The following is a 24,708-nucleotide window of genomic DNA, read 5'->3' as shown; positions in this document are numbered from 1 at the left end:
GCCTGGAGCAGCCATGTTGGAAGCAGCCAGGCCCAGAGCAGCCAGGTCCGGAGCGGCCAGGCCTGGAGCTGCCAGGCCCAGAACAGCAGCAACCAAGCCCAGAGCAACCAGGTCGGGAGCAGCCCGGCCTGGAGCAGCAGCAGCGAGGCCAGGAGCTGCAGTGGCCAGACCCGGAGCAGCTGGTTGTGGAGTAAACTAGAGCAACAGAGGCCAGGCCCAGAGCATCCAGGCCTGGAACGGCTCGCTCCTCGCCTGCCCACACCCCAGGGCTGCCTCTCAGACATGGCTGGAAACTTTTGGGGGAACTTGAGGGTCTGCTGAATCAAGTGATGAAGGCTTAGATCTGGATGTGTTGAGTTATTATAGTGCGGGGGTGTTGATCTGTGAGTGCCTTGTGTGGGGTCTGGATGAGGTTGGTTGATCTATTTGGAAATGTCTTTTGTGTGAAGTGTATCCTTGGGCATGTCGAAGTATTATTGATTTGAGAAAATGCTAAGTAACTGATTTACTACCTGAAAAATTTAAAGTTCTGAAAGTTTAAGGTCTCTTGCCAAAAAAGAGGTTTTAAAGCTGACACCTTAATTTTAATGGAGAAAGGGGAGGACAAGTCCTTCCCACCCAGAACAGGTAATCCAATTCCAACCAGCAGCTATCTTTAAACAATGTGTTCATTTACACTTGAATGGCTAAGCCTTTTGATAGCCTAAGGGCAAGTTTACATGTAAACAAGTTTGCTTCTCACTTCCCAGGGCAGAAAAAAACAAGGTTTAATTTTAAAATTTATTCTTAGAAGTGTAAAAGTTTATTAATTAAAAAACAACAACAACAACAAAAAGGAGATTGAAAAACCTGATGAACAATATTAGCTGTTGATTATAGTAGAGTCAGAGATACGGGAGGGGAGTGGACTGACAATTCTCGGGGAAAGAGGGAGTGGTGGATGCTGGAAGAGACTGAACATAAACTGGGCACCTATGGATGAGGACAATGGGGGGTGGAGAGGGGGCGGAGGGTGGGGTGGGAACCTGGTGGAGGGGGGAAGAAATGAGGAACCTTTGTAATAATATGAACAATAAAGATTGATTAAAAAAAGGAATAAAATATAAAAGAAAATTTAATAAAAGAGGTTCAAAACTTAGACTGAAAACTATAAAACATTGAAAGAAATCAAAGAAGATCTAAATAAATGGGAATACATCTCATATTCATGGACTGGAAGATTTAACATTGTTAAAATGGCAATAATACACAAAGAGAACCTCAATAGCCTTTTTTTTGCAGAAATAGAAAGCTGATCCTAAAACTCATATGGAATTGCACAGGACCAAGAATAGTTAAAAGAATTCGGGGGCTGGGTGGGGTGGGGGGGGGGAGTTGTAAGACTTATGCTTACTGATTTCAAAATGTATTACTTCTGGACTCTCAATTCTGTTCCAGTGGCCTGTATTTTGCCAGTACCAATCATGTTCTGTTTATTATAGCTTTACTAGAAGCCTGATGCAAGAAGATTCGTGCAAGAATAGGCCTTCCTTCCCCTGGCTGCCAGCACTGGCTTTCCTCTGGCACCCAGGACCTGGGCTGCTTTGTCCTGGCTGCCACCACCACCCACCAGGACCCAGGTTGCTTTGGGGACCCGGGCTGCTTCACATCAGCTGCTGTCGCCACCCACTGGAGGCGTGCTCCGAACCATGGCCACTGGTGTGTGTCTGCTGGGGTGGGGGCTGCACGCAGTCCCCTCCCCCCCATCTGCGCACACAGCTCCTCATGAGCAGTTGTGATGCAGCCTCCTCCTGAACCAGTTGTGATGCCCAGCTAATTTTCATATTACCTGTATGTATGTATGTGTGTGTATGTATGTGTGTGTGTGTGTGTGTGTGTATATATATATATATATATATATATATATATATATACACACACACACACACACACACACACACACATACACTGAGTGGCAAGTATATTATGATCTCAGAACACATAATAATCTGGCTACTCAGTGTATATCCTATATAATAAAAGGCTAATATGCAAATTGTCCCCTTGACCAGGGGTTCGACCAGCAGGCAGGCTGGCCAACCACCCATGTTCTCTCCCCCTGGCCAGGCTGGCCAGACCACACCCATGCACAAATTCATGCACTGGGCCTCTAATAAATATATATATATATATATATATATATATATATATATATATATATATATATATATATATATTGAGTGGCCAGATTATTATGCGTTCAGAGCTCATAATAATCTGGCCACTCAGTGTAGATAGATAATATAGTTTGAAGTCAGGGAGTGTGATGCCTCTAGCTTTGTTCTTTTTTATTCAGGATTACTTTGGCTATTAGGGGTTTTTAGTGGTTCCATACAAATCTAATGATTTTTGTTATATTTCTTTTAAAAATGACATTGGACCCAGCTAGTATGCGTCAGTGGTTGAGCATCAAAGTATGAACAAGAGGTCACAATTCAATTTTCGGCCAGGGCCCATGCCTGGGTTGTGGGCTAGATCCCCAGTAGGGATTATGCAGGAGGCAGCCCATCTATGATTCTCTCTCATCATTGATGTTTCTATCTCTCTCCTCCTCTTCCTTTCTCTCTGAAATCAATATATATATTTTTATAATCACAAATGACATATACTTATGTCAAAAATATATTTTTAATAACATTGGGATTTTTATGGAAATTACATTAAATCTATATATTGCTTTGGGTAATATGGCCATTATAACTGTTGATTCTTACAATCCATGAACACAGAATATTTTCCTACCTCATTGTGTCTTTTTCAATCTCTTTGACTAATGCTCTGTCATTTTCAAAATATAAATCCTTCACATCCTTTGTCAAGTTTATTTCTTTGTACTTTATTTTTCTGATGCAATTGCAAAAGGAATTAGGTTTTTGTTTTGTTTTGTTTTTTCCAGCAATTTTCTGAAAAATTGATAGTATGCAGGAAGCAGTGGACTTGTACACTGATTTTGTATCCTGCAACTTTACTGTATTTGCTTATTGTTTCTAGTAGATTTTTGGTGGAGTCTTTAAGATTTTCTATATACAGAATCATGTCATCTACAAAATGTGACACTTTTATTTCTTCCTTCCCTATTTGGGTGCCTTTCATTTCTTTTTCTTGACTGATTGTTCTGGCTGGGACTTCCAGCACTATGTTGAGTAAGAGTGGGCATCCTTGTCGTGTTCCTGATCTTAGGGGGGAAACTTTTAGTTTTTCACCACTGAGTATGATATTGGCTGAGAGTTTGTCACATGTGGCCTTTATTATGTTGAGGTATTTTCCTTCTATACCCATTTTATTGAGTGTTTTAATCATAAATGGATGTTGTATTTTGCCAAATACTTTTACCTCAGCTACTGATAAGATCTCATATGATTTATATCCTTGGTTAATGAGGCATAGTGCATTGATCAATTTGTGTATGTTGAACCATCCTTGTGCTCCTGGAATGAACCCCACTTGATTGTGATGTATTATTTTTAATGTATTATTGTATTTGACTTGTTAGTATTTTGTTTAGGATTTTTGCATCTGTATTCACTAGAGATATCAGTCTGTTATCTTTGCCAGGTTTTGGTATCAGAGTTTATGTTAGCCTCATATAATGTGTTCGAAAGTATTAACTCTTCTTCAGTTTTTTAAAAATGTTTGAGAAAAAAATAATAAAAACATTTGAGAAGCACAGGTGACAAACCTTTGAATGTTTGGTAGAATTCACTAGTAAAGAAAGATATCTGGTCCTGGACTTTTATTTGGGGGGAGCATTTATTGTTGTTTTTAAGGGAAAGCCTATATATATATATTTATATATTTATATATATATATATATATATATATATATATATATATATATATATATATATATTATATATTTATATATTTATATATTTATATATTTATATTATATATTTATATATTTATATATTTATATATTTATATATTTATATTTATATTTATATATATAATCCTCACCCAAGAATATGTTTCTATTGATTTTAAAAAGAGAGGAAGAAGGATGTATGTATCCTTCTATACATACCCCAACCGGAAGTCAAATCTGACCAGGCACCAAACCCATGACCTTTCCCTGTATGGAATGTCCCTCCAACCAAATGAGCCACACCACCAGGGCCTTTTTAGAAGGATTTTTATGGTTGTTTTTATTTTCTTACTATTGATTTATCTATTTATATTTTCCAATTCATGATTCAGTCTAGGAAGATTATATATTTCTAGGAATTTACCCATTTCTTTTAGGTTATTGAATTTGGTGGCATATAATCTTTCATAGTATTCTAGTATGGTCATTTGTATATCTGTGATGTCTGTGATGATTTCTCCTCTGTCATTTTTTTTTAAATTTTGTTTATATGAGTCTTATGGTCCCAAGACTATAGATTTGTATTTTCTTTAATCTATCTGTACACTGTTTATGCACTAGTTTAAAAATACATGGAGAAGTAGCAAGAGAAAAAATATAGTAGAAAGCAAATAATTATGTAATATTAGTTTAAGAGACAATTTGCCCATAAGCATTCATACATCACACATTGCAACAGAACATGGAAATATAAGAAATTCACCTAATTCTCCAGACCTTTTTTTCCACTTTCTGAGAAATCTAATGGTGGGGAGAGTTAGTATGGCTAAACCTTCATTTCCTGCCACTGTGTGTTTGTATTGGTGTTAAATATTCATTTTTCTTTAAGGTTTCACATGTTATTTAGTCTGGCCACCAGAAAAAAAGAAACTAGTTTAGACATACTAATAGGTAGAAAATATTTTAAATAATCCAGATTTATGCCCAAAGTCCTCAAGCTCATAGCTCTTCCTCAGAAAAGTTTTGGGGGAAATGAGAAAGCATTTTTTTCTGCCAAAAGATACAACATTAAACCAATAATCTCTCAGTTGTAACAGCCCACACCTTCCTCCCTAAGATTAATTACTAATTATTAATTATTAATTATAATGGAACACTAATTAGTTTAATTCTGCTTTTATCTTTATTATTATTTTCTTCATCTCTCTATGAGTTCCCCCTTTTGGTCTTACTTTCTAACGTTTTTTTATTTGAACACTTAATTCTTTAACAAACTTGAAGTAGTAAAAGGACAGAATACACTTTCTTTTCAAATACATGGAACATTTGACACCGGGCTATGTCCTAAAGGAAGTCTCAACACATTTCAAAGAGAGCACATTCTCTGACCCAAAGTAATTAAACTGGAAAGAAATAAAAAGAAGAAGAAAAGTATTTTTGGAAACTTAATACCACATTCCTAAATAACTCATATATTAAAGAAGAAAGCACATGGAAAATGCAACATTCAAAATTGCCCAAGAATGAAAACTATCACACATCAAATCTTGAGAGGTAGCTATGGTAGTGTGTAGAGGAAAATCTACAACCTTAAGTGTTTTTTTAAAAATATATTTTATTGATTTTTTTACAGAGAGGAAGGGAGAGAGATAGCTAGAAACATCAATGAGAGAGAAACATCAACTAGCTGCACACCCCCCACCAGGGGGTGTGCCTGCAACCAAGGTACATGCCCTTGACCGGAATCGAACCTGGGACCCCTCAGTCTGCAGACCAACATTCTATCCACTGAGCCAAATCGGTTTCAGTAAGTGTTTTTGTTTGTTTGTTTGTTTGTTTGTTTGTTTTAAGAACAAGAATGGCTGCAAATAAATAAGCATTCATCTAAAAAATACTTTAAAAAAAGAGAGTTAGAAACATCGATGAGAGAGAATCATCAATCAGCTGCCTCTTGCACACCCCCTATTAGGGATGTGCCCGCAACCAAGGTACATGCCCTTGACGGGAATCGAACCCGGGACCTTTCAGTCCGCAGGCTGATGCTCTATCCACTGAGCCAAACCTTTTTCGCTAGAGGCCCACATTCCCACGCCAGCAGCACACAGGAGGAAGTCTCTGGGCTCTAGAGCAACATGCCCCACCAAACAGAAGGTACATGAACCGGAGGCTCCGACTCACCTGCCAGAACCAGCTCCCCTGCAGCAGAATGAAGCTCGTGCGGAGAAGCTCCACAGTCAGGTTGGCGCGTAAGAAGAGCTCCATGAAGGCAGCCAGGCCCGCCAGAAAGATGACCAAGACCAACAGCTGGTGCACGAAGATGTCGAGTATCTCCCGGCCGTGGGTGTGGTTGTAGAAAATAAAAGCTGATAGAGAGGTGGGAGATCGTTTGTCTTTTTTTAATGAAACCAGTTTCTCTCTCCCCTCTCCCCCACCACAGAATTTTACACGTACACACATCTGTTCCAAATATCAGGTGCCCACTGCTTCCCAGCTTCCCATAATAATGGCATTTTAGGAGTCTACCTCTTCAGAATGAAATTTTTTTCAAATTTAACACTCCTTTCCCCTCCCCAACCTTTATTCTCTCCTCTAACACAGAATGACGTTTTTAACTAACTATATCTCAAAGCATCTTCAATGCAGGAGGAAAAATAATACCCATGCTGAGTCTGGGGAGCAGAAATCAGGGTGAGAGCACAGATGAATGAGAGAAAGCCTTAAGGAATTCACTCTATTGGAGAAAGCAGATACAAACATGAATCACTAGGTGCTCTGGAAGCGCCCAAGAATTAGTAGCTAATTACATTGTTTAATCCCATGGAAAGATTAGTCTCATCATCTTTTTTCCATTTTGATGAAGAAGAAAAAATGTTTCTTAAAAATATCGTCACACCCTGAGGCAGTAAGACTCAGGTTGTTGGTGCCCACCTTTTATCCAGCCCTTGTTCTCAAAGAGGGGTTGACCGAAGTTCTTATCTTCACGTGTAGCAGGCAAGGTGGGGAGTTGGGAAATGACTGCCTCCTGATACTATGGGGCTTTTGTAGTTCCACAATCAAGTCATTCTTTACAAATAACAATAAATGAAAACAAATCACTAACCACTTGTTTTCAGTGTTTCCCCATACAGTAACAGGGCGACCAACAGAACAAAAAAATGTTGTTCTTCATTCATCTATCAAAAACAGAAACTCATCTTTTCATATGACTGAGTTTTTTTGGACCCTACTTATCATGTAATGGTGGACTGTTCCTATTTCAATATTAAAAAGGCTAGTTAGTAGGTGGTGGACGCTACTCTGCTGTGTCTCCTCATTTTAGGATATTCATGTTTCTCTATGTTGAAGTCAATTTCACCTTTAAAAGCCAAAATAATGATAATCTCCAGGATAACCTAGAGATAACTATGGCAGATGGTTCTTGGTGTGAAATGTGTGGATAAAGCACTTTGAATGATTGTGCTTGTTCAGCTTTACTAAATGAGTCAGTAGGGAGGGAGAATCTTTGACATCCCACCTAGGGCATCCAATAGTTTCACCATGGCCCAAATCGGTAACTCCACGGACCAAGGCTGCACCAAGACACTAAAGGAATGTTATTATAAAGGGCTAGTAAAGTATCCAAAAATAGTTAAAGATATAGGAAAATACTCATACTTACCCTCCACAAATAAGGCGTTGGACATCATTAACTTGCTCAAAGAGCTAGGAAGTGAGCGGATGGTGGCGCACAGGATGCTCATCACGCCCAAGAGCCCAAAGAAGAAATACATGGTGGTGTGATGCCAGCCCAGGAGCTGGACCCACCGGCCTTCTTTGTAGTTATACAAGGACAAGTGGGGCCCTCCAACAATGAACTGCTCCCCAAGCATACCTGGAGAACAAATTAAAATTTTAGTCCGTCTCTTCATAATGTGACTGAGAAAGCAGGAGGACTAGCCCAGTGCTTAGTCCAAGCTAGTGTTCTTTTAAATGACATTAATTCCTATTTCTGGGCTATTGCCTAACAGCTGAACACGGGTGGTTTAGGCTTGTTTCAGAGGTTCAAATATTGGTTTGGGTAATCACTTTTAACTAAAGATAGTCAATTCAGTCAAACAGCTGTTTCAGACCTTTATTGCTAAAGATCTTAGTTCTACTTAGTTTCATGATCAGCTCCACTGATGATTTTAGTCTCTACATTAATCTAATGACTAAATGAGTCCTGAATAATTTGGGATTTGATTGTAAGATCAATCCCACAGAGGGGACTGATTACTTCCTTCTTACCCGCTATATCTCTGGGTAGCTGCCACGAAGTAGGGAGTTGTGCTTGGTTAGCATAAAAATGCTAGAGCTCAGCTTTTCCCCAGTTAAGGATAACCGAGAAAGCACAGTCAGACATGCCTATGGTCAGGTCAGCTACACAAACAGTTGCACTTTCTTAAAAATGTTGTTTTATTGCTTAATCTATAGAATTGGATGTGGAAATTTCTCTCTTGGGAAATGGTTGCTCTGGAATTTGATGGCCATAGCAAAGAGCGGTGGTCATGAATTAAGCATGAAGAAAACTAAAGGAATACTAGGAGGTTTTGCCCTTCATAAAGGAGAAACTGAAGTAAAATTCTAACAACACAACATTTTCACAGAATCGTATAGTCAATGGAAAGGCCTTAGAAGTCGTCATACCTAGCCTTCATCTCCAATTTAGAAATCACACAGAGCCCTAGCCGGTTTGGCTCGGTGGATAGAGCGTCCGCCTGCGAACTGAAAGGTCCCAGGTTTGATTCCGGTCAAGGGCATGTACCTTGGTTGCAGGCACATCCCCAGTGGGAGGTGTGTAGGAGGCAGCTGATCGATGTTTCTCTCCCATCAACGTTTCTAACTCTCTATCCCTCTCCCTTTCTCTCTATAAAAAAATCAATAAAATATATTTTAGAAATCACACAGAAAGAATGAATACGTAAGGCAAGGCTTCTTCAGCCTATTCCTTTGTACATACTATTAAAAATAATTATTACTGAAGCTCTCTCATGATCCCTTGATTATTTTGAGGTCATTTTGAAAAATGCTTTCTGATGAAGTTTATTCTTTCAGGCATCAGAATACTTGGTATAAAATCATTTCAGAGGCTCCAGCTAATTCTATAAAGGAAATTAACCCTGAGTGGGCAGGTAAGTTAATTACCATGACTAACTTACTAAGGAATACACTTTTGTAATATGAAGTATCACCTTCTAACAATTATATAAGATAGAAATTAAAATTAGAATATATGTCCAGAGGTATCTTAAAGTAAAAATTCACTGTTAGCAATTTCTCAACATAATATTAAATCTTCTCTTTGCATGTGAAAATAGCCAAAAGGAGAAAACAGAATACTGAAATAGTCCACTCACCAATTACAGCCATGCCGATTATGATGATTCCCTCCACAATATCTATTCGATAGAATACTGCTTTGGAGCCAAAATAGAAAGTCCGCTTGTGTTTTCTGCAGACATACTTCAGAATGCACTTTAGAGTCCACCAAATACCCATGATGATGAAGAAGGTTCCGGGGAGGGCATGACCCTTGAAACTCCCCATGATTACTGAGGTAAGAACATACAGAAGATGAAAATCTTTTATTTCCAGAACTTAGCCAAACATCGCTTATTCCTTATCTTCTGATAATTATGGATACACCATTGATTCCAAGGAAATGATATTACTGTCAACAGTAGCAAATCCAATGAAATATCAATAATACCAGTGAGAAGAAAATTTCTCAGTCTTTGAATACTTACCTTGTTCTAGGCCTTTTGCCAGGTGTTTTACATGAGATCTCTAGCCTAGTATTTACAATATACCTATGAATGAGAGATTATCCATGCCACACATTTATATATTTTTTTTTAATCCAAAGAACATATAAACTTTTTATACCCAAGAAACTATAATTTTTACTGCCTGCACTTACTCATCATAATTTGGTTTGTTTTTGGGGGGGGGCGGGGGGGGCATGGTTTTTATTATTTTCTTTCTTTTTTTTAATATATTTTATTTATTTTGTACAGAGAGGAAGTGAGAGAGATGGAGAGTTAGAAACATTGATGAGAGAGAGTCATCAATCAGCTGCCTCTTGCACACCCCCCACTGGGGATATGCCCACAACCAATGTACATGCCCTTGACCGGAATCGAACCCGGGACCCCTCAGTCCACAGACCGATGCTCTACCGCTGAGCCAAACCAGTTTCGGCGGTTTTTATTATTTTCTAATGGATACTGTCCTGTGATGCTTCTAAGCCGATTCATGGATATATTAAAAGTCTTCTTCACCCAAATACTTCAAATTATGAGTATCCCTAATGTTTATTTTCCTGTGTACTTACATACACTATGCATTATGAAAAATAAAATTAATGATATGTATATTATTCAAAATAAAATTTCTTTAACTTTAAAAAAAATTGGATACAGGTTTAGCCAAGTTAAAGACTTACCCAAATCTCACAACTATTAAGCAAAAGTTTTGTGTTTTTTAACAGGAAGCCCAAAAGGATTTCTTAAGTATATGTGAAGGAAAGTAATATGAAAGGTTTTTTTTTAATGTTTAAATTAATATCTTTAAAACTTGAAATGATATAGAAATACCTACAAATTTTTTAAAATATATTTTATTGATTTTTTTACAGAGAGGAAAAGAGAGTTAGAAACATCGATCAGCTGCCTCCTGCATACATCCTACTGGGGATGTGCCCACAACCAAGGTACATGCCCTTGACTGGAATCGAACCTGGGACCTTTCAGTCCCCAGGCCGATGCTCTATCCACTGAGCCAAACTGGTTTCGGCCCTACAAACTTTTTAAAGTGGGTAACTTCAAAGTATCAAGAATCAAATGTGTGGAAGAGACCATCAGTGTGCATCAAACTCTGTGTGTTCTTTCACACTTTTCCCAGCCTTCCTCCGGTTCAATCAGAACCATGTTTCTAGTTCTGGCCAGTGGTCCATGGCATTCATACCTTCAGGCTGAACGTAAGAGCCTACCTGACTCCTTTAGCTTCCCCTGTCTTGGTAACCTTGACATGGCATGTCTGCAGCATAGAGGATGGCTAACCAGCCCACTTCAGATTTTGTTCAACTCTTTATTGTGCCAAGTCATTGGAACTTTGAGGCTTAACAGCTTAACCCAGATGTTAACCCAGATAGATACCAAGGCAAATCCATTGTAAATTGCTGCATGTTGAAGCAATAATAAACAGAAATTTTGGTCAGCACTATAGAAAATCAGTTTTGACTTGCACAAGTTTTGAATTACGTGAGCAGCCCTTTGTTCAAATGTACCATCTATGGAATAAGAAGGGGAGAGTCCAGACCCAGCCTTGTAGATCTCACCGTGAAAGGGGACTTTGGTGTGCCCCTGGCCCAGCAGAGTTCTTTATCTCCCTGGGTGGATATTGGGCCTCTTAATTCAGGGCAGACCCCTTTGGGTTACTTCCACATCTCCCTGACACAACTGTGACATGTCAAGGGGGACTGTGAAACTGACTCAGATGATAAAGTTCTCTTGATTTTTTACTCAACACACCAAACGGACATTTAAGCACATCCTGAGCCATGTGAATCATCCAAGAGACTACCATTCAATAGATCACATAGTGCGGGGTCTTCTCCTAACTCTGACTCTAATTAGTGCTATGGTTTGGGGCATGTCCTTAACCTCTTTGGGCCTTAGTTCTTAATTAATAAAAGAAAAGATGGCCTAGGTAATACCTGGAGTTCCTTCCAGCTCTAATATTCTATGGTTCATCATCCTAACCACCATCTTCATGATAATGTTCCTGAGTTCTCCTGTTTGCCTTGGTTTAGGCAACACTATGGGACTGAAAAATACTTGTATGTGGAATTTGAAAAATAAATGCAGATTGTAAATTATTTGAGCTTTCCTGGGGAAAATTGATACGTTTTAAAGAGCCTTACAGGAACCCACTTCTAGAAATGTATCCTAAAGATATAACTGGAAATGTAGGCACCAAATTAAACACAATATTTATGTCTAAAATTAGGAGAATGATTAAACAATTTTATCATTAAATAAAGTTTTCAAATAGCTTACACAACAGGAGATATAGTTACAGATCAAAATAGGATTTTCAAAAAAACTGAGAAGAGGCTTTGGATTCAGACTTAATAGAAATGAATCCCAACTTTATCATTTACTAGCTACATGACTTTGGGCAAGTTATTTAACCTCTAAATGCCTCAGTTTTTTCCTTCTGTAATATTGGGCAAATAACAGAATCTACCTAGTAAAATTAAAATCTAAATGAGTTACTCTAATGCAACTAAACCACAGTATTATTAAATAAGCACATCTTATTCTCAACCCATCTGAAGGGTCCCAGGTTCAATTCCAGTTAAGGGCACATGCCTGGGTTTTGGGTTTGATCCCTAATGTGGGGCATGCAGGAGGCAGCCAATCAATGATTCTGTCTTATCATTGATGTTTCTATCTATCTCTTCCTCTCCCTTCCTCTCTGAAATCAATTATATCCTACCTACTAAAAGAATAATATGCAAATTAACCATCACTCTGCTATATCCACCAGCCACACCCACCAGCCAATCAGAATGAGTATGCAAATAAACCCAACCATGATGACTTGGGTTTAACCGGCAACAGAGGAAGCCAAGCTTTCCACACATCTGGTGGGCCCAGGCCTCTACTCAAGGATACAAAGTTCCCATTATAGAAATGGCAGCAGCCACGGATTAAGCAGGAGGCTTGGCTCCACTCCAGGCTACAAAGTTTAATAAATAAATTCCAGATACCAGGGCCTCCACTTGGGTCACCAGGGGGCATAGCCGGCCTGCAAACCACCATAGGCCCCTCGCCCAGGCCACCCCATGCCCCAAGGGAATTCCAACCCTGATCCGGGACACCCTTCAGAGCAAACCAGCTGGCCCCCTCCCATGCATTCAGGCCTCTATCCTAACTAATAAAAAAGTAATATGCAGATTGACCACCACTCCAACACAGAAGATCAAGATAGCTGCCCCCACGTGGTCCAAGATCCTGCCCCCATGTGGACACAAGATGGCCAGCATAAGATGGCCAGCAGGAGAGGGCAGTTGGGAGGGACCAGGCAGGCCTGCAAGGCAGGGCAGTTGGAGGTGATCAACCCTAGAGGGGAGAGCAGTTAGGGGTGCCCATGCCGGCAGAGCAGGGAAGTTGGGGGCAAATAGGCTAGCATAGGAGCAGTTAGACATAATCAGGCTGGCATGGGAGTGGTTAGAGAGTGATCAGGCTGGCTGGCAGAGCGGTTAGGGGAAATCAGGAAGGCAGGCAGGCGAGTAGTTGAGAGCCAACAGTCCTGGATTGTGAGAGGGATGTCCGACTGTCCGTTTAGGCCCAATCCCACCAGCAGGGGTCCTCAAACTTTTTAAAGTGGGGGCCAGATCACGGTCCCTCAGAGAGCTGGAGGGCCAGACTATATGAACTACTAATTCCTACTGTAACACCTCGGCTGCGCTCACTGCCCAAAAAACCTGGCGGGCCGGATCAGACTCCTCTGCGGGCCGCATGTGGCCCGCGGGCTGTAGTTTGAAGACGCCTGGGGGTCCCAGATTGGAAAGGGTGCAAGCTGGGCTGAGGGACACCCCCCCCCCACCATCGCCCCCATGTACGAATTTTGTGCATTGGGCCTCAGATAGATAGATAGATAGATAGATAGATAGATAGATAGATAGATAGATAGATAGATAATGTTTTGCTATATTTGCTTGACCCAATAGACCCAATTACTCCTGCTACTGCAAACAACATTCATTTTACTTCATTTTCAATGTGGAAAGAAAAAGTTGCTTAACTCCTCAACTATCACTTCAGCGTCATCTCCCAGGTGACACCATTACCCACAGATCTATTTTTTGTTCCCTGCTTTACTATTCCCTGTAGACAAAACTTATTACTTGTAAAATCCAAGCACTGCAGAGTTTGATTAGATCCTAATCCAAAGAACTGACACAGTCCCCTGGAAGGAGAACAGAGGGCATACCTCGTCCACAAAGCAGAGCAGACCTGCCGGACAGTCAGCAGAAACCCCGCGGGAAATCTCCAGGCAAGGAAACCAAAAGGTACCTTTTCAACACCCTCCCTGCCTGATCTCACCACTTATAACCTCACAAAGGGGAAATGGTTCTTCCAGGCTTAAAAGAGTACAAGATTCAATCCCTGACTCTTAACTGCAGTTCATCCTAAAAATGCATGCTCCTCCACCATCCAAAAACCCTTCTGCTCTTAATGACACCAAACATCATCCTCTGGGTTAAAGATGAGATACAACTCCTGATACGCATATTGGCCCCTTTTCTTCTGAATTTCCCCCTCAAAACTCTCCCCCCCTCCTACACACACACACACACAAACTCATTCAATATCAAAAGGGAAATATTTTAAAACTCTGTCACTTAGAGATAATATTGGTTAAATCATAAGATCTAAATTAGGTGTTAGCTGTTAATTCTCAGTATTACAGTCACATGAAGTTCAGACTAGGCCAGTGCACAGAAAGAGAAAAGTAGATCAGAAAAAAAAAAAAAAATAGTCTACAGTTTTCTTGGTGAAATTAACCAAATAGCTAACTCCAATAGAAAGTAAATACCATGGAGAAAAACTTAAACCAAAATGTCACCTTGAGCCATCACTAAAATAAAGTATTCCTAAATCTTAATTAATGACTCATATTCCAAAACACATCTGTAAATTCTAATACACCAAAACAATTTGAACTACTTCTTGAGCGTCACTTTACTATTTGCCTTAACACTCAAAGCAAATTGTGTGTTAAGCATATGTAGCTTTAAATATTTTTGATTCTCAAGCATTTCATATAGCACTTTCTCTCCCAAATTTCAACTGTTTTTGAGGTTTTTGTTAAACTATTCTTACCTTCACACTTTTCTCAATCTCAAGTTCAACTCGATTCTCTTCTTCCCAGAATTTGTAATGGTTCTTGTCTCAAGAAGGAAAAGCAGATACCGAATGTTCTCAATCTAAAGCTCTTCTTCCTTGGAGATTAAACCAATGTGCTCATGTCTCCAGGAATGAAGTTGAGCAGATGAGCCTTCAGTATGTCACAATTCCTGCATAAATGGGGATCCAGGGGCCACACCCTTTAGAGCATCATACCTTTCTGTCTAAACTTGTGCCATAGAGTATTTCCCAACGAGGCTCACTTGTTACCCCGCCCACATGACCATTAGTTTCAGGCAAGTACCACCTGCTATGAGAAGGGAAGGCAGTGGGGCATGTGTGATCGTTGCGCTCTCTCTCCAGGCCATCAAGATGAACATAAGACAAAGGAAATGGTTGTGGCAGTGGGAACATACTAGAGCCTGTTAGACAAGTCCTTTAAAGACAATCCATTTCCTAATGTACAGCACCTCAAGCAAGAGATTGCCACAGATGCCAGGGCTGGAGGCATGACCAAAACCAAAGTTATAGGAATAACAAAAGATGATGGAAAAATCGTGATAAGTCAATAATGAAGTTCACTTGCTCCCAAGGAATACACAATCTGGTAGAGAGTGAACAAATTATTCTAAGCCAATGTGAGGTTTGTACAACGTGAACTGGGAATAAGAAGAAAGTAACAGCCTAAACCGGTTTGGCTCGGTGAATAGAGCATTGGCCTGCGGACTGAAAGGTCCCAGGTTCGATTCCAGTCAAAGGCATGCATATACCTTGGTTGTGGGCACATCCTCAGTAGGGGGTGTGCAAGAGGCAGCTGATCAGTGTTTCTCTCTCATCGATGTTTCTAACTCTCTATCCCTCTCTCTTCCTCTCTATAAAAAAATCAATAAAATATATTTAGGAGGAGGAGGAGGAGAAGAAGAAGAAGGAGGAGGAAGAGAAGAAGAAGAAGGAGGAGGAGGAGGAGGAGAAGAAGAAGAAGGAGAAGGAGGAGGAGGAGAAGAAGAAGAAAGGAACGATATGACTAACCTTGAGAGTACGCAGCTCTTATCCTGTTTGTTAAATGCTTGGTGAGCTAGAGCCATGCCCCTCCCATATAATGTTTTGCACCTAATTAGTACTTAATAAATAGTCAGTGAATAATGACCTCCAGCATGGACCTGACCTCCCAACAACACTGACTTGGATGGCAACCAGTATAAAGAACAGCTGTGGTGCTATTTAAATGCAGATTCCCGGGCCCCACTTCAGATCTACTGAATCCATCAGCAGGGGGACGCCCAGGAGTCTGAATTTCAACAAGCACTCACCAGTTAATTTTTATTTATTCTTGAATTTTGAGAACCAAAGTCTTAAAATATATGAAAGCAAGCAAAGTGGCACTATGACAGAAAATTTTGAATGTAACCTCTCCACCACCATACCCCAGAGGACATTTGTCAACTATCAAGTGTCATAAACTCTGGCACCTGATGTGTTTGCTCATATTGGGTGGAGGTGGGTGGTTCAACAGCTGCTCCTGAGGCCAGAGTAATAATATGACTCTGTCACAAGACAATAACAATTCTAGAGTGCCACCATTCTAGTTTTTTTTTTTAATCATATATAATTAAGGTCTTATTTTATTTTGATCTCTTCCATATCTTGTCTTTTATTACCATACCCATCTCTATCTTTATGCAACTAAGAGCATCTATGTCACATGGACAATTCTTAACCAAACATCCAGAATGACAAACAGAACTGTAAACTTGAAACTATGATGAATGGTGAGGCAAATAGAAAGTAAGAACAAATGTTATGTTGCATCACCTGCTTGTAATCAACTCTTCAATGTAAATAGAAGCATGGGCGTTCTGTTAGTAGTGTTGCACCTCAGATGGGAAGGAAGCTAGCATTCATTAAACATCTAGTATGTGCTAACAACTTTTCAGTTATCCTTTCTTTAACACAACTCAAGAAAGTATTATTTCCACCGTAGGTATGTGGAAGCTGGGATGCCAAAAGATTTACTAACCTATTCTAAGTCACAGAGTTAGTATAGACCAGAGCTAAGATTCCAAAACCTTTATATATCTGATTCCGAATCTCATACCATTCCCCTAGATAAAGGAAACACTAGGAAACATCTGTGATTAGCCCATCAAACAATTTTTATCAATAACCTTTGAATAGGTTAAACACTGTAGGGAAAAGGCTTCTCCTTCTGGGACTCTCTATCATTGAGTCATCAGCACATGTAAAGGAGGTGAAGCTTTGTATGTAGCCTGAGTATTTATTTACCACTAAAGCCCTGGTGCACAAAACTTGGTGTCCCTCAGCCCAGCTTGCACTCTCTCCAACCTGGGATCCCTCTCACAATCCAGGACTGTTGGCTCCCAAACGCTCGCCTGCCTGCCTGCCTGATTGTCCCTAACTGCTTCTGCCTGCCAGCCTGATCACCCCCTAACCATTCCCCTACCAGCCTGACTGATGCCTAACTGTTCCCCTGCTGGCCTGATTGTCCCTAACTGCCATTCCTGCCAGCCTGATCACTCCTAACTGCCCTCCCCTGCCAGCCTGGTCACTCCCATCTGCCCCACCCCTTTCAACCTGGTCACTCCCAACTCCCCTCCCCTGCAGGCCTGGATCCAGCCCCAAGTTCTACCCTGCAGGCCTGGTCACTCCTAACTGCCCTCCCTTGCCAGCCTGTTCACCCCAGTCACTCCTAATTGCCCTCCCCTGCCTGTTCACCCCAGTCACTCCTAATTGCTCTCCCAACTGCCCTCCCTGTAGGCCTGGTTCCCCCTAACTGCCCTCCCCTGCAGGCCTGAGTTCCCCCAACTGTCCTCCCCTGCAGGCCTGGTTACCCCCAACTTCCCTCCACTGCTGGCCTGATCACCCACAACTGCCTTCCCCTGCCAGCCATCTTGTGGCAGCCATCTTGTGTCCATATTGGGGCGATCATCTTTGACCACGTGGGGGTGGCCATCTTGTGTGTTGGAGTGATGGTCAATTTGCATATAACATCTTCATTATATAGAACTAGAGGCCCGGTGCACAAAATTGTGCAAGGGTGTGTGTGTCCCTCAGCCCAGCCTGCACCCTCTCCAATCTGGGACCCCTCGAGGGATATTAAACTGCCCGTTTAGACCCAATCCCACCAGGATCCCACCAGGATGGGGTCTGTCGGACATCCCTCTCACAATCTAGGACTGCTGGCTCCCAACTGCTCTCCTGCCTGCCTTCCTGATTTCCCCTAACCTCATCTGCCTGCCAGCTTGATCACCCTCTAACTACTCCCATGCCAGCCTGATTGATGTCTAACTGCTCCCCTGCCAGCCTGTTTGCCCCCAACTTCCCTCCTCTGCCAACCTGGCCACCCCTAACTGCCCTCCCCTTCAGGCCTGGTCTCTCTCAACTGCCCTCCCTTGCAGGCCATCTTGTGTCCACATGGGGGTGGTCATCTTGTGTGTTGGAGTGGTGGTCAATCTGCATATTACTCTTTTATTAGATAGTATTATTATAGGATGCTATGGTTAAAGTCAGCTTTCCCTTTTTCCAATAAAAGAGAAAGCTGGGCTGAGTCATCAGCAAGGACTTCATTTGACAGCAGTCTAGATGCTATAAGTATCAGTGATGTGGTAAGAATCTAAAGAAGTCATTGTATAGTTCCACTTTATACTGCTTCACAACTTCAAGTCAATGAACAATTATTATTTCAAATATATCTAAGGATCTGCTTCAAATTATTGGGGATTCCATGGTGAGCAAGTATGTTCATTTTCTATTGCTTCTATAACTCAGCTGGAAAATGTTCTCCAATTTTAAGGGGACAGGTGACTAATTTAATCACATCTGCAAAATAATCCCTTTTGCCATGTAAGATAATATATCACAAGTTCTAAAATTTAGAACATGGCAGGTAGAATGGGACATTATTCTGTCTACCATTGCAACATGGAAGGGTTAGCAGTGTTTCCAGAAAAAGAAGACAAACACATAGGACTGTGATACCAAAGAGATGAACTAAGATTTATGATAAAGGAATAAAATACTAAATGTGTGCTCATTCACTGCTGGTGGGAATGTAGATTAGTACAACTACTATGGAAAGCAATCAGTGATTCCTCAAAAAATTAAGACTAGAGCTACCATACAACCCAGCAATCCATCCCATGGGTATATACCTGAAAACCTCAAAATCATGTGTTTGCAAATATATATGCACCCTATGTTCATTGCAGCATTATTCACAGTGGCCAACACATGGAAACAACCAAAGTGTCCTGCAATACAGGATTGGACAAAGATGTAGTACATCTACATAATGGAATATTACTCAGCCATAAAAAAGGATGAAATACTGCCATTTGCAACAACATGGATGGACCTTGAAAATATGCTAAGTGAAATAAGTCAGTCAGAAAAGCTAAGAACCATATGATTTCACTCATATGTGGAATATAAAACTAAAACTCATGAGCACAAATAAAAGTGTGGTGATTGCAAAAGGGGAGGGAATTTGGGAGACAGGGATCCTAATATATGGTGACAGGAGATTTGACTTGGCGTGGTGGGCACATTGGTGCAGTATACAGATCTTGTAACATAGAAACCCATACCTGAAACCGATATGATTATATTTACCAATATCATTCCAATACGTTTAATAAAAATAATATTTTATGTGTTGAGCCCCTTATTTTAATTTAGGGCCCAGGAGAGAAACATATGATAAAATCTTGGAAGACTATAAGGGCCATTTGAGCTGGACCTTTTGAAAGGTGGAGGTAAAAGGGAACAGCACTCCAGACATAGAGAACAGCATGAATAAACTCATGGTGGCAGAAACATACAGGAGATGTTGAAGTCATTTCTACCACAGGAGTAGGAGACTAAAGAAAATACAGCTGGAATGCCAACATTTCGGAGAAGTTGGTAAGTGGCAGAAAAAAAATAATACAAATAGCCAATCAATGGGGGGGGAAAAAGTGCTTTTGTAATTAAGTCTCTAGTTGTAGATAAAAATTAAAGTAGACCTCTACCTCACACCAGATTCTAAATTAAATTTTCGGTGAATTAAAAACCTAATTGTGAGAAATCAAATTTTAAAGCATTTTAGAAGAAAATATGGAAAAGTTCCTATTGACCTTGGGATAGGAAAGAGTTTTTAAACAAGATACACAAAGCAAAACAATGAAACAAAGAACTAATAAATTTGAGCACATCAAAAACTAAAGCTTTTACACATGAATGGCAAGGAAGCACAGGAAAAAATGTTCAATATAATTAGTTATTTGGGAGATATTAATTAAAATAACAAATACCAGAACACATTCACTAGAATGGCAAAATTTTAGAAGACTGACAATATCAAGTATTAGCAAGGATAGGGAACAACTGGATGGTTTTTTGTTTGTTTGTTTGTTTGTTTTGGATATTTTTCCACTGATTTTTAAAGAGAATGGAAAGGAGAAAGGGAAGAGAGGGAGAGGGAGAAGGAAAAGCAGAGGGAGAGGGAGGGAAAGAGAGAGAGAGAGAGAGAGAGAGAGAGAGATTGATTTGAAATAGATATATCAATTGGTTGCCTCCCACATATAACCTGGGATTGAACCTGCAGCCCAGGTACATGCCCTTGATTGGGAATCAAACCGGTGGCCCTTGGGTGCACGGGTGAACACTCTATCCACTGAGCTACATTAGCCAGGACTTAAATAACATCTTAGTTGATTCCAAGATTTGTCAATTATGAGTAAGGTTTCTATTAATATTCATATGCAAGTTTTTACATGAATGTAAGTTCCCAACTCATTTGAATAAATGCCTAAGAGCACAAGCCTGGATCATATAATAAGAGTATGAATAATTTTATAAGAAGCTGCCAAAGTGCTTCCAAAAAGGCTGTACCATTTTGCATTCCTGCCAGCAATGAAAAAGAGAGAGTTCTTATTATTCCAAATCCTCTCAAGCATTTGGTGTTTTCAGTATTCAGGATTCTCACCATTCTAATGTGTGTGTAGTTACTTTTCATTGATTGTTTTAATTTGATGTTCCTTGATTGACATATGATAATTTTCCATCTGTTTATCTTCTTTGGTGAGGTATCTGTTCAGACCTTTGGCTCATTTTTCAATTGGGCTATATTTGCTTTCTTCCTGTTGATTTTTAAGAGTTCTTTGTATGATTTGGATGTCAGTCCTTTGTCAGATATAATTTGCAAATATTTTCCCCAAGTCTGTAGCTTGTCTTTTTGTTCTCTTAAAAGTGTCTTTCACAAAGCAGTTTTTAATTATAATGTAGTCTAACACACATTTTATTTTCACAGATTGTGTACTTGATGTTTTATCTAAAAACTCATCATTATACCCAATGTCACCCTAGTTTTCTTCTGTGTTATCGTCTAGACATGTTATATCTTTTGTATTTTACATTTAGGTCTGTAAAACAATATTTTAGGGAAAATATTGATAGAAGAACTGTGTCTAATTCATTTATTTTACATGTGAATATACAGTTGTTTCAGCATCATTTGTTGAAGAGATTATCCTTTTCTTTACAGATTTGCTTTTGCCCCTTTATCAAAAATCACTTGACTATATTTATGTGGGTCTATTTATGGATTCTTTATTCTATTTCACTGATCTAAATAAATGTCTTTTCTTTCCCTAATGCTTAACTGTCCTGATTACTGTAGCTTTATAGTAATTCTTGAAACTGAGTGGTGTCAGTCTTCTGATTTTGTTCTTCAATATTATGTTGACTATTCTGAATCTTTGCCTTTCCATATAAACCAGTTTGTCAACACACACACACACACACACCTTGATTGGGATTGCAGTGAATCTGTACATCAGGTTGTGGGGAAAAACTACATCCTAACAATATCAACTCTTCCTATCCATAAACATGGACCCTCTCCTCATTCATGTAGATCTTCTCTTATTCCTCTCATTAAAGGTTTATAGCTTTCCTTATATAGATCTTGTAACTATTTTTGTTAAACCTATACATAAGTATTTCTTTTCTCTTCTTTTCTTTATTGGGGTGGTTTTAATACAGTGTTATATTTTTAATTTCAAATTCCAACTGTTCAATGCTGATATATAGAAGAGCAATTGACTATTATATATTAACCTTGTAATCTGCAACCTTGCAATATCTTATGGTCAACAGTAGGTTCTTTTGTTGTTGTTGATTCTTTGGGTTTTCTACATAGGCAATTATGTTATCTGCAAACAAAGACAGTTTTCTCTCTTCTTCCTCTAAATTTCTTTTTCTTATCTTTCTGCATTAGCTAGGACTTAGAGTATAATGTTAAATAGGAATGGCTAAAGGAGACATACTTGCCTTGTTCCCAGTCTTAAGGATAAATCATCTAGTTTCTTACCATTAAGTACAATGTTAGCTGTGGGTTTTGTGTAGCTATTCTTTATCAAATGGGGGCAGTTTCATTCTATTTCTAGTTTGCTGCTTTTTGGGTTCTTTTTCATTTCTTTTCAAACAAAACCTAGGAAGGTGGTTTAGAGCCAGATAATAGAGGACTTAAATGCCAAGTTAAGAAGTTTAAACTTTATTCTCAGGACAATAAGAAGCAACTCAATGTTTTGAGCAAAGAAGAAATATAATAGAGATATGTATCATAATTCTTAAAACCATTCCATAATATAAAAATCTAGTTTCTATTTAAAGAAGTCCAGAAAAGGGAACTCCTCTGACCCCTTTAGTAACCCATCCTGGTGACATACAGATATCACTCTGTTAGCCTCAGAGCCAACTTGAATTCCTTAGAGGTCCCAGGGAAGATGCAGAATAGTCATCATTCTTGATGAACTGTTTCCTCAGAGACATGATCCCCAAACTCAGTCCCCACTCTCTTCCCAGAGGAGAAAGCTGTGTCATTGTGGTCCAGGTTTGGGGCACCCAGAGGCCCATACTAGCTTACTAAGCCATGTATGGCCAAAATGCAGTGACTGCACCTGAATCAACAGTGTTGACACATTCATTTACATCACACCTTCTAACAGGGGAGTGCTGTCATCAGGAGCTCTATTTATAATGGCATCTGGATAAATCCTTGTCCTAGCTACAGAGAACTTCTGTAGCCCAGTTCTCATGACCTTGGCTGACTCACCTCTCTTTACCCAATTTCTAGCATCCTGCTTCTGACCCTTCCTTGTCTCCCTTCTGCCTGCTACAACCCATTCTCACTGTGCATTAGAGAAGTATCAGGATTCTAAGCAAACTGCTTCCAAGACCATGAGGACTATCTTGGGAAAGAAAGACACTTCTGGGCCAAATTCCAAACTTAGGCTTGGCTTGGACATTTGTGTGTGGAGGGGTGGGAGACAGAAGATAATTGATAGAAACCCAGAGAGTCAAGAATAAGGGGAAAGAAATGATTTGCCAATGAGGGCTAATAAATCTCTGATTTCTGAAACTCATAAGCTTACAACCTACATAAGTATCCAGTTCCCCACCCTTCAGCTTCATATTGCCTATTGGTGGATGTCTCTTCTCTAGCAGGCTACTCCTTGAAATTCACTCTAATTTTATTTTCCCCTGAAAACCTATTCTGGTTCTCTACTTCCTCCTTCCCTCCTGCCACCAATCAATTTTATTAGATTTGAGTCCTTTTCCCTTGGGGAAGGCTCAGGTGTGGGGCCAGGTTTAGGGCCCCAACATTCTTCCCTCCCCCGCCCCCCCACTGTATCCATCTAGCACACATCCAGCCTTGGCAACCACCCAAAATAACTCATCCTTGAACCCTCACTCTGTGTCAGAAGGGACAGTGTGAAACATCAGAGAAAGGAAGTTATTTTATTTTATTTTATTTTATTGTATTTTATTTTATTTTATTTTATTGTATTTTATTTTATTTTATTTTATTTTATTTTATTTTTTACCTGAGGATAGCTGTGATGCCCTGAGGAAAGCTTTTGACAAGTTTCTGGCTTATTGAGAGGAAATTCAGTTTTCTTTGGGATTAGTGCCTCTAAGATAACTCAGAGATATGTATGGGAATGACAGAAAGTGCTCTTGGCTGCCTGTTGTATCATTCATTTCCTCATTCCTCTAAGTATTTGTTCATGTTTTCAACAAATATTTATGAAACAACCATGAGGTGCCAGGTACAGTTCTGTCCATTAGGGACATGAGATCAAGTCAGAATCCTCATTTTAAGCAGATCCCAGGTGATTCATATGCACATTGAAGTTTGAGAAACACTCAACAGAGGCAGAATTTCTCAACAGCACTATTGACATCTCAGGCCCAAGAATTATTTGTTGTGTGGGACTAACTGTGCCAAGAAGTTTAGCAACATCTCTGGCCTTCACATACTATATTCTGAAAGAACTTTTATCCAGTTGTAATGATCAAAAATATCTACAGATATTAATAACTGTTCCAAGCAGCAAAATCACATTTCCTTACTCACTTAGGAAGTGCTAGTTTAGTAAAATGCAAAGAAAAACCACAATGAAATACCACCTCACACCTGTTTGAATGGCTGTCATCAACAAGAAAAGAAATAAAAAGTACTAGAGAGATGGAGAAAAAGGAACCTCATATGTTGCTGGTGGGAATGTAAATTGGTGCAGCCATTATGGAAAACAGTATGGAGGTTCCTAAAAAAAAAAAAAACAAAAAAAACAAACAAACAAACAAAAAAAAACACACAACTAAAAATAGAGTTACCATATGACCCAGCAACCTACTTGAAAGTTTTTAAAACATTTATTCTTAAATATATATCCCTATGTTCATAACAGCATTATTCACAGTGGTCAAAGTGTCTTTCAATAGAGTATTGGATAAAGATATCATACATAATATATTCAATGGAATATTACTCAGCCATAAAGAAAAGATAAAATACTGGCATTTACAACACATGGTCTTAAAAATATCATCCTAAGTGAAATAAGTCAGATGGAAAATGTCAAG

The 24,708-nt window shown here is 39.6% G+C and overlaps 1 protein-coding gene across 7 annotated transcripts in view; it reads right to left on the bottom strand.

Annotated features, from left to right (window-relative positions):
* Window positions 1-24,708, bottom strand: part of TMEM45A (transmembrane protein 45A) — a 110,191-nt gene that overhangs the window by 11,696 nt on the left and 73,787 nt on the right. For 6 of the 7 annotated variants that reach the window (XR_004989566.2, XM_036447553.2, XM_036447549.2 and 3 more), the window contains 3 exons: window positions 9,220-9,414; window positions 7,503-7,715; window positions 6,023-6,207 (listed from right to left, as the gene is read on the bottom strand). Coding sequence is in view for 6 of the 7 variants with exons in the window: in XM_036447549.2 (XP_036303442.1) it covers window positions 6,023-6,207; window positions 7,503-7,715; window positions 9,220-9,414 (593 nt within the window). In the remaining variant the exon portion in view is untranslated. Of the gene's footprint in view, window positions 1-6,022; window positions 6,208-7,502; window positions 7,716-9,219; window positions 9,415-14,757; window positions 14,941-24,708 lie in introns of those variants that run through there. The other variant, XM_036447552.2, reaches the window with a different exon arrangement.

Source organism: Pipistrellus kuhlii, unplaced genomic scaffold (assembly GCF_014108245.1).
Source record: "Pipistrellus kuhlii isolate mPipKuh1 unplaced genomic scaffold, mPipKuh1.p scaffold_m20_p_2, whole genome shotgun sequence".
Taxonomy (NCBI): Eukaryota; Metazoa; Chordata; class Mammalia; order Chiroptera; family Vespertilionidae; genus Pipistrellus; species Pipistrellus kuhlii.
Note: the sequence above shows the minus strand (reverse complement) of the source record. Positions and strands in the feature narration are given on the sequence as shown.